Source organism: Xiphias gladius, chromosome 9 (genome assembly GCF_016859285.1).
Source record: "Xiphias gladius isolate SHS-SW01 ecotype Sanya breed wild chromosome 9, ASM1685928v1, whole genome shotgun sequence".
NCBI classification, from domain to species: domain Eukaryota; kingdom Metazoa; phylum Chordata; class Actinopteri; order Istiophoriformes; family Xiphiidae; genus Xiphias; species Xiphias gladius.
This window is the reverse complement of record NC_053408.1, coordinates 18,578,390-18,591,902: the sequence shown is the minus strand read 5'-3', so window position 1 is coordinate 18,591,902 and position 13,513 is coordinate 18,578,390. Positions and strand designations below refer to the sequence as shown.

General features: G+C 39.7%; 1 protein-coding gene across 1 annotated transcript in view; it reads right to left on the bottom strand.

Moving 5' to 3' along the window:
- The window catches only part of cacna1g (calcium channel, voltage-dependent, T type, alpha 1G subunit), a 254,326-nt gene that overhangs the window by 128,912 nt on the left and 111,901 nt on the right, over nt 1-13,513 (bottom strand). The window contains 1 exon segment of the mRNA XM_040135842.1: nt 1,165-1,262. Coding sequence (XP_039991776.1) covers nt 1,165-1,262 — 98 coding nt within the window.

The window sequence follows — 13,513 nt, the reverse complement described above, 5'->3', positions numbered from 1 at the left end:
AGTTCAGAAGTCAGCTTGATATCTATGACCAAAGTGGAAATGGAAGAAAGCAGACACTTCATTTTTTAATGCCACCTGTCGTTGTGTTAGTTTGCCAGTACGCAAGAACTGTTTGGCAAATAAATTGAAGCAAGTATCTTCTTAATCTGGGAACAGTGTGTACAGACAGATAAGAGATCACGTCACGCTCTGAGCATCTGAAAACATGTTTTTTTTTCTTCATACTTTTAGCCTTAATTAAGAACTAAATTTATCATACATCATGAGCTTTTGTACTTTGTAACTGTTTTGTGACTGTACTTCAGCAGTACTCAAACTTTTTAATTAAGGGCTATGTATGAATATTAAAGGATTCTTAAAGGAATGGTTTGCCATTTTGGGAAAAACTGCAGAGAGTTAAATGACAGGATGGATACCACTCTCATGGTGGAACACAAATACTGTATGGAGCTAGAGCCAGCAGCCAGTTAGCTTAAGTTTCTCACAAAGGTGAAAATGCTGGCTCTAGCTTTAAATTTAGTGTACAGTTGTGAGAGTGCTATTGATCTTCTCATCTCACTCTCAGCAAGAAATTGAATACGTTCCCTAATTCACAATTTAATATCTATCCATTGGATTTAAAATGCTTTTGGGCTAATGGCAATTGTCCATTTTGGCCATTTGTTTCTAATGAAGAGAAGAAGCACCTAATTCAGCTGCCAAGTAATGAAAGCTGTGGAAATTCCTTTTCACCTAAACATAGATTATTTTTTCTTTCTGTAATTCCCATACTTTATCTTTCCTTAGCATTCAAATCTCAGTTGTCAGTCTACATTCAGTTTTGAGTTGTTGAGCAGGTCACAGTGGGGCAAGATATCTGGACCTGATCAAAATAGAGTCTTATATGTCAATGTGAAGAGTATAAACATTGGAACCTCACACACCCCAAGGTTATCACACCAAACTTTCATGGAAACCATCCAATTTATTTTAGAATAACTCACAATGGCCTAAATCCATGGCCAGTCTAAAAGTTGTTCACAAGCTGGCTTTAGTTTCAGTTCAAAAGGAGTCTGTGTGACTCCAGGGGAAGCCAAAAGTGTTGTGATATTAGAGGACAATGTATGCAGATCCAGCGTCTGGTTAGAGAGCTGAAGTGTGAGGGGCCAGTAAGTCTGCACTCACTTGGCACTCGGTTGATGGCTCTCAGCGGTCTCAGCACGCGTACTGTCCTCACTGCTGAAAAACTGACATTCTGCAAGTTGAGGGAGTACTCCAACATCCTGCAACATATGGAGAGAGAGAAGGAAAATATGTGTAAACACAACAAACCAAATACTTTCATTGCTATCACAGCTCATACCGCAGAACCCCTTTGATCATCTGGGACTACAAACACAGAAAATGTGAGAGCAATATTATGTAGCCAATTATATATTGCATGTATTACATGCTCTCCCGCTCTTACTGGGCAAGTGGTAATTAATCCTCTAATGTCCCAAATCACATCTACATTCTTGCCTTTAGAGATGACTGCAATGCATGTGGTCTGGCAAACAATATGCTCTCATTCCAGAGCCAACTGGACTGCAACCACAACACCAGAAAGTTAGGAAAGCACCACACACACGCACAAACACATCACATTGCGTGTTTGTGCTTGTATGTGGAGCACAGCACACACGCAATGTTTGTGTGCCTGACAAACACACGCATAAATTCACATGCACGCTTGCACTATCGACCTTCAAAGGTGCAAACGGCATATGTGCATTCCCTTTGAGATGTCAAGAGACGGTGAATCACTCGTCATTGAGAGAAGGATGTGGTACAGTACATAAAAGAGCAGCATCAGATCCGTCTGCCTCGTAACCTTGAGACAGCACACACTCTCAACAGCCTCTCCAACCGCTCTTTAGAGGCTCTCTCAGGCTGTGAAGGGATGTTCGAAGGAAAGCACTTAGAAGAGAGTGAGACTGTGGAATGCTTGAAAAAACGTTTTTCTTGTTTCTTGATCAGTGTTTATCGTCATATCTTCTCACACTTGCTGTCCTTCCTTAAGTGTGTTTGTGTGTGTGTGTGTGTGTGTGTGTGTGTGTGTGTGTGTGTGTGCGTGTGTGTGTAGAGCAGATGCTGAGCACATGTGCAGGGCCGTGCAGATGAAGGAATTCCCTCCTCGCACCGACTGCAAGTCTGTCTGTCTGACAAATTCGCAACACATGTTGGACAGTGTACAGTATGCGTGTGTGTGTGTGTGCACAATCCTGTTGGTCACTTTAAGTGCAAGAAACTCCTTTAATGAATGTACAAAGTTGTGTGTTCCCTTTTAACACTTTATGGTGTCCCGATACAGTGCGAGCCTTTTCTGGTTTGTTACACCCAAGCGGTACTAAAACAGGAATACACACTCTCTCTCTCGCACACACACATAAGTATACACACACCTACCCAGAGCTGACAGATGGTCTGCAGGCCAGATAGAGAAGGTAAATGGGTGAACAGAGCAGCACAGAGATGCCCTCCCATCACCGGCGGAGAGAGAGCTAACAGTGTCATCCGGTCCCAGGGAACAAGTACATCGCATCAGCAGCTGTGTAATGGCTGCCATGAACATGCAGGTCAAAACGAATCAACTGGCATTTTTATAAAAGAGTAACTTAGAAGAAAGTACCTTAGAAGAAAAATACCGCTTTGGTAGCACAGAAGAGAACTGACATAGATGACTGATATATTATTTTACAGTACATGACATTATTAGATAATTAATACTAAATCATCAGTGTGTAAGCAGCATGTTACTGTTTAAGATGGAGCTAGTTTGATCTACTTTATATACAGTTTTACATACAGGCACACCAGATAAATCTGAGGGGGCATGAGATGATTAAAGGGAGAGGAGAGAAGAAAAAACAAAGTTCTGATACACAAATCTGTTTTCAGTTTTTAGACTTTTTCTCTAATCTTGGATTTTTGGTGACATATTGGATCATTTGAACATTTATTGAAATGAAATGCTGTGTGAAGTTTAAAGGGAAAAATCACTATTTGGTGGAGCTGTTAACAACTCATAGACACTGCTTTGTGTGAGACATTAGAAGCCATAAAGGTTGGAAAACACTGGTTTAATCTATAACAATGTATTTTATGTGTGTCTGGGATGGAGAGCCCCAAAGAGCAAAGAAATAACTTGATGATTAGTGATTATTAATGTTAGTTAAATGATTTAGAGCTAAAATGATTAGGTGATCAATCGATGTCAAGTACTGAAAATTAATCTATTTTATCAACTATTTTGATAACCAATCAATTGTTTAAGTCAATTTTAAGCAAAGATTCCAGCTATTCTCTGCTTTCAGTTTCTCAGTTATATAGATTTGCCACTATTTCTGTTATATACCCTTGTAAAGTGAATATTTTTAGCTTTTGGACTGTTGGTCAGACAAAACAAGATTATCAGAGATGTCTCCTTGGGCCACAGGAAATTTTGAACAACCATTTTCTACCATTTTCTGATATTTTATTGACTGAAACATTATTTGATTAATTATCAGCATTCTCGACAAGGAAAATAATTATTATTTCTGGCCGACAATTACTAAAACCTCATTTTTGAGGTCTGAGGAGAAACATTATACTGTATGTCACTACAGAAAAATTATAGAAATAATATAAGAAAAATTCTGGTTGTTTTTCCCTGGCTGGAAAAACAACCAAGCCAGTTAGACATTTGTTGGTTGGGATTAAGAGCAGGGACGTCATCTTCATTTGCCAGGAAAATGGCTACAAAAATTGTGCTGTAGGGGTGCTTGTTGTAAGCTCATTTACAGAAACAACAACTCTTTAAAGCATTTTTTTCTTTTTCTGGCTGAACACAACGTCAGACTCAATAATTATCAAGCTATAGAAGATAGAAAATGTACAATAAGGTCAGCACGATTTCAGTGTGCGCAGAGTAGTAAAGACCCTATGGGAGATTTATGGTAACCTTATCAGGATGCCAATGGGAAAACTCATGTTTGAGTGCCACAGACACGCTATAAATCCCCAGAGAAATATAATACAAATATTAGGGTAATTTTTCATCAGACAGAGTCCCATAAACAAACTTAAAAGCAGATGATGAATGATGTCTGTTGAAAAACAGTCCATGCAAAAACACTTGCTGCCCCTGATGAGAGCCAGATGAAGTTTGGTGCGCTCAGTGAAAACTGACCCATCTCCCCTCATCTGGAATGAAGAAACAGCCGAGGTGAAATGGAGTGTATCAAACAAACGGTGGAAACGACAGGAAGTCATGCGCTGTTTTTGTCAGAGTCCGTGCCATTGTTGATGATGCTGATACAGGGAAGGGCAGCGGGAGGAGGATTAAGAAATGAGAAGCAGGAGAGGACGGGGGAGGCCCAACCTTAAGGGGAATTTGCGTGAGGAGAATCCCCAAACTAAAACACAGAAAGCAGATCTACAGACGGGGACAGAATCGAGGACGAAAAACAGTTTTACATTTTGTCATACACACTCAGATACGATACGTGTGCACATTTGATATGGAAAGATCCTTACAAGGACAAACTCACAGAAGAATGTAATGAGTTTCACATAAGTCATGCAATAAAAAGCACCCAAAGACATACAGCTTGCCTAAAACCACACACAGAAACACAAACACACAGACACACACACACACACACACAAACACACAGACTCACTCTTCTGGGCGTGTAGACAGCTTGCTTCTTAGCTTGTCCTCTCTTATCGCAGAGGGTGAATGTGTGTGTGTTTGTGCCAAAACAGCCAGGCACATGAAGGATGGTATACATAAAGCTTTCTAGCTACACCACCTCCAAAACAATGGCAACAGTAGCTTGGAACACCTTGTGCACACCCACGTACACACTAGACGCAATGCCACCCAGAAAGACCTATAACAGGAAAACTACGCAAGACAACTCAGGAATGTAGGACAGTGTCCAATGCTTAACCCATCCTGTCCTCATCTAACCTTTATCTGCCTGCCTCTCTACTTATACCTATCTTTCTGTCCGTCTTCTGTCAAGCTTAACCAGTCCACCCATCTGTCTTCCTGCAGCTACTGCACTGTTATAAGGTTAAGTAGCTACCAGTCCCATTTCTGACAGATGGATAAGAATGAATATTGGAGTGATAGATGAATCGAAAGGCTAAATCTAGGTCAAATCAGTAGTGAAACAGATACCAAAGTAACCTCACTAGTGTATATTGTTTCATCATTTCCCGGGCTGGGTTTTCCTATTGACTATTTTTATGCAAACCATGATGGATAGATTGAGAAAATGTGAATGGAATTAACAAACTTTGATGGAATCTCCTCACTTCTCATGCTCGATTTGAGCCCGGGGACTTTGTTTTATTAGTGAAGAAATTATGTGATAAATAATGTTGGAAATACATGTGCTGAATAACTGATGAGCTGAGCTTTGGGCACTGAGCTGGGCTGCACAGTGCATTGAAAATGGCTCTGGGTATGTATGTTTTGTTTGTTTGTTTTTTTTACATTGTCAATAAATGTGTGTAATGTGGAAGGGGTCACATTAACAAATCTACAGGAAATCACCTAACTCGGTGCCCCAGAGCTCTTACAAAGACTTTTAGCTTCTTTTAGGCCATTGTTTTGGTTTTTCAACCTGCAACTCTGCTGTAAACTAAATTTAACACACATATTGGCAACCATACAAAGTAAGCAACTTGCTAATGAACCAAGCAGAATATTTAACCGCTATTGAGACAGATTTTTCTTTTAGGAGTTGGTGGTGACCAAAACAGAGCTAAAAGAACAGTGAAGAATTGACCTACATTCGTCAGGCTTCCAGACACACAACACATTAATGCTATCGATACACACAATCCCTATCAACTCAGCTGAACTAAAATATGTTTGAATTTTCGTTAGTTGTTGACTTCTGTCCTCAAGTGGCCAGAAAAAATAAACATCAAAATTAAAACAGATGAACTCAGCTTTACTGTATGTCATATGTGTCTAGTACAGAGATCGGATGTGTTTATCCTAGCATAGCATAAAGACTGGAAGCAGGGAAAACACTAGCCTTGCTTTGTCAAATGTTAAAAAAAAAAAAAATGTGCATTAAATACAAGCCACTTCTTTGGTTTTTATCCAGAGGGGTTTTTTTTTGTAAACTCATCTTAATATTCAAATCTTGCAATCATTTTTTACAATCATTTATGTTTTTTGTCCTCACACTTAATTCCACAATGTGTTAACATAGTGAAAAAAAGATGTTCATAGTTTGAAACAAACTTTTTAATTCTGTACAGAATTAGATCTCAGTCAGAAATGCTTTTGGGCTCTTTGACCACATTAGACATTTGCTTACAAAACACTAACACTCTGGAGTCAAAGCATTCATCCATGAAATATTGAGTGATATGCTTAAATACTGAGTAATTCAGTCATGTAGTGGTTATTATTACCCCAGAACTGGGTTCATTCTTATCTTCACTCTTCACACCACTTGATTGATCCCCAGTCAACAGGCTGCTTAACCTGTTTAACCCTGCTGTCTTTACTACATCAGATATTGACTTTGTTATTAGATTACAGGTTTACATTGCTTTACCATCGTAGCAGGACATTGCTCTGTCATATTCTCTCCTGTCATTCCTCACTTATTTTGAAATAACCAGTCATCTGTCCTCTCCTCTGGTACTCCTTTGGTCACATATTGTTTGCTTTCTACTTGACTTCACATCACTGACAGGCAAGCTGTCAAAGCAAATGAATTATGAGTGATGGACAGCTCATAGAGTGTTTGTGTGTGTCTGAGTGGGGTGGGGTGGTTTTGACCATGGTGTGTGTCTACCTACAGAATATTGTTGAAGTGGAAATGCTACATGTGCCATAGAACCAACTCTTATCAACCCTTTTGTGACAATCCACTTTATGACATTATTTGCTATTTAAGTCACTGCATGGACAGCAGCTAATAATGAGAATTTGATCATATTAAAATATGTGCATTAGGGAGAAGTGGAGAGAGGAAAAACCAGAGAGAACAGACAGATGGAGTGTTTTCATGCTGAATCTGATTGAAACCCTTTAATCAGCTGCACTTTCTGTCATCAGCCCACTCTGCTGCTTATCTAACCCAAATGTTAACCAACTTATTCAACAGTCATGGTTGATTATTGAATATCTCTCTTTCTCTCGCAGCAATCAGATGATGTGAGGGATTTCTCCTTCTCCTTGCCCCAAAACGGAAATGTCAGAAGTCTTATCTACAAAACTGCACTCCTACATAGGGACAGGCTTTAAGTGTGTTGCCCATGAACACTTTAGAGTTCCAACAACCAAATGGGAATTCTAAGTACTACATCCCATTTTTGCACTCTCTTCCACTTTCTGTTAAAGGCCTGATGAGCAATCAGAATCATAATCAGAAAAACTTTAGTGATCTCTGCAGGGAAATAGCTTTGTTAAAATAGCTCAACTCTATAAAATAACAATAATAATAGAGAAACAGCAGGTGAATAGATCAATGTACAAATGCAAATGTGAAAAAAGTAAGTAAATCCAGTATAACTTGTTTGAAGTCCCGGAGATCATGAAGAAAGAGCTGGGGTGGTCTGGAGTCTCGCGGTGACAGAGTGGATGACGTCAATTGTGGTTGCCGGTTTAGCGGAGGGGGAGATGTAAACAACAATTAAGATGGCGTGTGAGAACTCCCTGGGTATGTAGTATGGACATAGCCCCACGACTAACAGTTCAGTGTCTGGGCTGCAGAAACGTTCCCTCCTGTCCACCCCGTCTGACGAGCTGTCTGAAAACCGTAGCTGGTAGCAATGGGATCTGGAGTATCTTCCTCTGGCCATGTCACTGTGAAACAAATAACACTGCCGTCACGCAAGTCCCTCCGGTTCCTCACCACGGGCCGCTAGCTCGTCCATCTTATTAACCAGTGATCTCACGTTGCCCGTGATGGTAGAAGCGAGACACACTCCTCTCCATCAGTCTCTGTTGTTTGGGCCCAGCTCTCCTACCTCATCACTTCATTCCTCTTCTGCATCCTCTGTGTGTACTGTGTACTGGTTTCGGTGGGGAATGTCATTTTTCTGGTCACCATGCCGGCCAGCTTCAGTGCAATCAGCTTGTCCCTGGTGTAAACAATGCGACCTTTGGGCTGCTGCACAGCAGTAGCGGAGCAGAGCGTAAACACATAACACTACACTAAATATGAAGTAATTCCATGATTTAAAAAAAAAAAAAAAACGGACCAGATCTCCGTCTACTAGTATATTTAGAGAGGGTGCAACTTGAATAAGTTACTAGTAATAAATTTAACAAGTATGACAAAAGAAGAAAGTGCACAAAAAATCAATGAGGTAGGCCTACAGTTTGCTTAAACTAAATGAAAACAAGACACACAAATAAAAGCAGCCTATAGTTAATAATACATGACAGTAAAAAAAAAGAAAAAAAGAAATGTGTCTTTCCTGCTTATATAACAGGCCAGAGGGACTTTCTTTCAGTCACCAAAAAATTATAAGCATGTTATTTTTTGATAACTGCAGAGCCTTGAATCCCGCTGATACCTTGGCCACTTGCAATCAATCAAAATACAAGAACGTTTTATTTATATCTTAGGGAAAAATGTGCTTTAAAGGGGAACTCCACTGATTTTACAAATTTAAGTCTGTTTACAAGTGTCAGGAGTAGTACTCTGGTGAGAAATGGTGAGAGATTGTGTAAATAATAAATTGCCTCAAGTGAGTCAGCGTCGGTTTTGGTTGAAGCACTGTCCCTTTCCACCTTAGTGTTGTGTTGCGTAGTAATCCTTTTCTCCTACAACTAGTAGGAGAAGCCATGCTTCTAACAGCCTCACACTAATGAGAGTATCCTTCAAGCTATCATAATAATTTAATGCCATAATGAGAACGCTACCTGATAGTAATGTACTTCCTCCAGCCAATCAGTCAAGTGTTCTGTACGGTGTAAATTTGGGTTAATTACTGTGTTAAACATTCAAATAAAAAAGCTCACAAAATACACATGCCAATGATGATTTTCATGATTCCTACATGTTATTACTTAGAGAACCCACAATGCCCGTAATTGTAGCACATCCTTTGGCCAGTCCGTGAAATTTCAAAAACACTATTTTGTCCTCCTTTTTCTTTCTTAAAGCAGCACGGGCCAATCTTGAATATTAGAGGCTTCAACTCCAAGCCTCAACGCACACAAATTCTATAACATGATGTCAGGCGTCAGCCCATGAGTATTCACAATACCAAAGTGTTGTAAGTTTGTAGTTGTCAGTAGAACTGGATTCCATCATAACTAATATGTAACCTACTAAGGGTGTGTGTCCACATAGCATTTTTTTTTCTGAGTGGCACCGTCTTTTTTCAATCGTTCCCAATGAGGAGAGAGAGTGTATGCGGCCGCATGTGGCCGCCAAACGAAAATGCGCTGCGCCCAGTGTCTCTAGTTGAAAATCCCTGAACTTTGTAACCAGATAGTAACAAAAAGCAAAGGGGTGATGCTAGTCTATCATGCAGCGGTAGTGGTGATATGTTGTCAAGATAGCTGGCAGGGCGCTGGAGAGCGCTTCATGCCAGCGCTTTTCTGACATCCAGCCTTAGAGTGAGGAGTAAAAGAGGTCGACATTCGTATCTGTCCTGAGACTTGGTAAATGCTGTAAAGCAAAGATGTAACTCTTGAAGATTTTAAATTACATTTCACAAAAATAACAAAGCATACCTCAAAACGTAATAATAAACTATGAGAATTGACTAGATTATTAATAATTATGGGACTCATTATAAACTGTATGAATTCTACCTACAGTGAAGCACACATATTTCTCAATGTATGCAGATTTAAACGAAACAAATACCTACATTTACAAAATACATTTTTGCACCGAAAAAACTGTAATTTTTGAAGGTTTTGTCAGCTTACAATGCTACAGTGACTTCCTGTTTCGATAGTTTAGTTGATTGCTCTTGATTGGACAGTGCTAAAAATGTTTTCTTGAGTTTCAGTGGTGCAATCTGATTTAAGCAGTAAATCTAGCTTCAGTTTCTAGCTGAAACTAGCTAGTAGTTACAAAACACTAAATCTATTTTAAGGATTCATGCATTCATAATACAGAAATTAAGGAGGCATTTGTATTTTTTTTTAAGTACAACAAGCAATTTCATCATCATTTAACTATTTCAATATAACCTACATTCTTGATAACAAAACAGACAAAAGCATAAAATAACAGGGGAGTCCATTCTGTGGAAGAATGCTTTCTAATTGGTAGGTACGGTTCTTTTTCACTCTGAGAGTATTTACTTTGTGTGCACAGAGAGAGTCGCTCAGCAATGACTAATTTAATTTGGGAGTGGTAAATGTTAATGCAGGCACAGTTTTACATGCAAATTTATCCTAGGGAAACTTTAAAGATGCTGCTCACACTTCCCTCTCAACCTTTTTCATTTTTATCTTTCTTCCCTCTATCTCTCCAGTCAGCATCCCTCTGACTGCCTCGCTCCCTCCCATGCTCACTCCCCCTCACTGATAATGCACGGCCGATCTGCTGACCCACTTGTAGTCGGGAGATAATCTAGCTAATGGAGGAGAACCCAGGTGGATAAGGACACCCAGGACAAGAAAATACAGCAGTCAAGCTGGGGGCTGGGTGGGGGGGGGGTAGAGATACTTACTGCTGGACTCTTGACAGCGGACAGTTGTTTAATGGCCATCATTGTTCACGGATGCTTTATTCTTGTCTGTGCCCTCTCTCTCTTTTCTGCACTGCAACTTGACAATTTCTCTCTCTCTTACTCTCTCTGACACTGCCTATAAATTAAAGGAATAGTTCGTCATTCAAATAAACTTATATTATGTGCTTACTGTCCGGAAGTAATGAAAAAAAATGTGCCTATCAGCACATCTAAAGCAATCAAGTTAACATAACTCCCCTTAAAACCAGAAATAGTACATTTTACAATTCTGTGTATGTGTGGGTTAAACAACCAAGATACAACATGTTCATTTGTCAGCTTTAGAGCTGAGTCTTTTTCCCACTTTGTACAGAGCCAGGCTAGCTGGCTCCCCCTGCTTCCCGTCTTTATACCACGCTTAGCTAACCACGTACTGGCTCCATCAGCACGTTGCAGTGAAAGTCTGAGTGTAAAGTCAACCGTAACTGCTACTAATTGCCAGGTTGCAACCTGGTTTCACAGTAAACCTGCTGCGTAGTTTAGCCGCACCATCTGTACTCATGCTATAACTTAACTATAACTTAGCCTCATTTGGACTTTGGGGCGGTGGGGTGATTTTAACATTACCTGTGCTGGTAAGGGATATCCAGTGACATCCAGTGATTGCTACAGCTGTGATCACCTACTGTTTTTAGCAAACTCGTGGGTCCTCCTGTAATTTAAATCCCGTCCGGGTGGATGTCTGTGTATTCCAAAGTGCATCTCATAGTTTTTTTTCCAAGGGGAAGACCTGCTTTTCCCTCTAAAACACTTCTATCAGCTCAATGTGAAATTTGAGTTTTGCATGGAAAGTTAAAAACATTTTTTGGTAATTGGGAAGAGGGAAACATGCTAACAAACACCGGCCTATTTGAGAACCAATATGATGACAGAAAAACATGAAAGCCATTGGGAGAACAAAACCCTGTCAAAACTGATCAAAAGGGCACTTGTAATGTAATGCCATCAGTAGATACTGGTATTCTCTTTGGAGCCCCGATTCTTAGATTATATTTCTTCACAGTTTTTCTCCATTACAAATATCCTGAATTAGCTTTTAGCAGTTCCTGTTTGCAACATACGCATGGATGTACAGACCACTATAACTGAATTACTTTGATACTAAAGGAAACCTGAAACCTGGTCATTCTCAGGCAAGTTCCATTAGGTCTTTTTTATAAGATTTCTAAGCAGATTTATGGATGTTTATTCATGATTTAGATTGGAGATGCTGATATCCTCCGGAGGTGTAAGCCACACCGAAAATCTCACACTCAAATTCACCTCATGCATTATCTTTGCCTGCCCTTTGAGTTTCCAGGAGCTCCCTGGGGAAGCTTTTGGCTTTCTCTTTTGACTTTGTCCATGTCCATGTCTATAACAGGCCACATCCTGTAATTTTCCGGTGGTTAAAATAATAACTCACCAGAACGATGAGTTAAATTAACAAGGAACACAGGGAATATTTCATTACCCCTGTAATGTTAATCCTGTCCTAATGGCGCTTAAGTCGACATCAACCAAAACATTATTACGGAGCGTAACATTTCCCCTACTGCATCTTTTTAATAATATAGAAGAGAATGTAACGACTAATCATTGACAGAAAACAGACTGTTTAATTAAAAAGGAGCAACTAAGGCATATGATACAACACACATTTGTCCATTACCTGGGTGGGGATGGGAGTAGAACACATGGTCATAAATAACAACATCAACAAAAGTTTTTTCCACCATATCAGATTCAGTCAAAGTCAAGTGCTAGCCGTATTTCCCAACTCCAGTGAACACAGCATAAAATTAGTTGTGCCCTTGTTTAATCCATGTAATGTCAATTTGCCGCTCAATAATGCATCATCGTGAATATAATGGGATGCAGTGTCACAGGAAATTAACTTCCAGTGTACATATGAGAAGAAATAAATTCTTTGGCTCATCTATTGGTAGTCTCTCTCATCTTTCTAACTCTTAACCCACAGCAACATTTAATAAGCAGTCACCTATACCTGCTGGGGAAGGTATAAGTTTAGGTTTGATTTTAACTCCGTGTTGTGACCAACTTCCCTGGTGCAATCCCTTTAACTCCCATTCTCCGCTACATTCAAACTAAGCTACGTCTGAACTTACACATAGCTGGTGCAACAGTCTGCAGCTCTGTACTTCTTTCTACCTGCCTCTCTAACAGTATCCTCCCTTCTTGTTTTCTCTTTCACATTGTCTTTTTTTTTCTGTCCTTTTTTTAATCCTCTCCCACCTTTTGTTTGTCTCTCAGCCTCTCTAACACTTTGACTCCCTCTTTCCCTTCCTCTTGACATCTCTTCCACCTTCGCTGTTTCGCTACTCCATCTTCACACTCTTTCTTCCTTCTGCTGTCCCCTAAACTGGATTGGAGCTGATCCAAAGTGTCATCAATAAATCATAAAGAGAAGAAAAGAGATGATGCTCAGGATAAGGTTCTGGGCTTCTCTCTCGCCTCCTTTAGTGTGACTCAGTCACGGGTCTGCAATCCAAGAGGATGTGTTGATTATTTAAAGCCAGTTAAAGATTTTAAGCTTGTATTTTATCATAATAAAATTAATAGGGATACTTTCTTATAATTACCTTAAATGATTTGGACCGTGTTCAGGATGATGGCAACACCGTATAGTCTCTGTTTTGTGCCAGACTGTTCTAATCTTTCTCAAAATTTAAGACCGCACTTCCTGTAAACTTTTTGCTTCCTTTTACTTAATTGAAGAGGACAAACATATTGTAGGTTGATTGATCTTTGCCTCTCTCGCCACCCAACA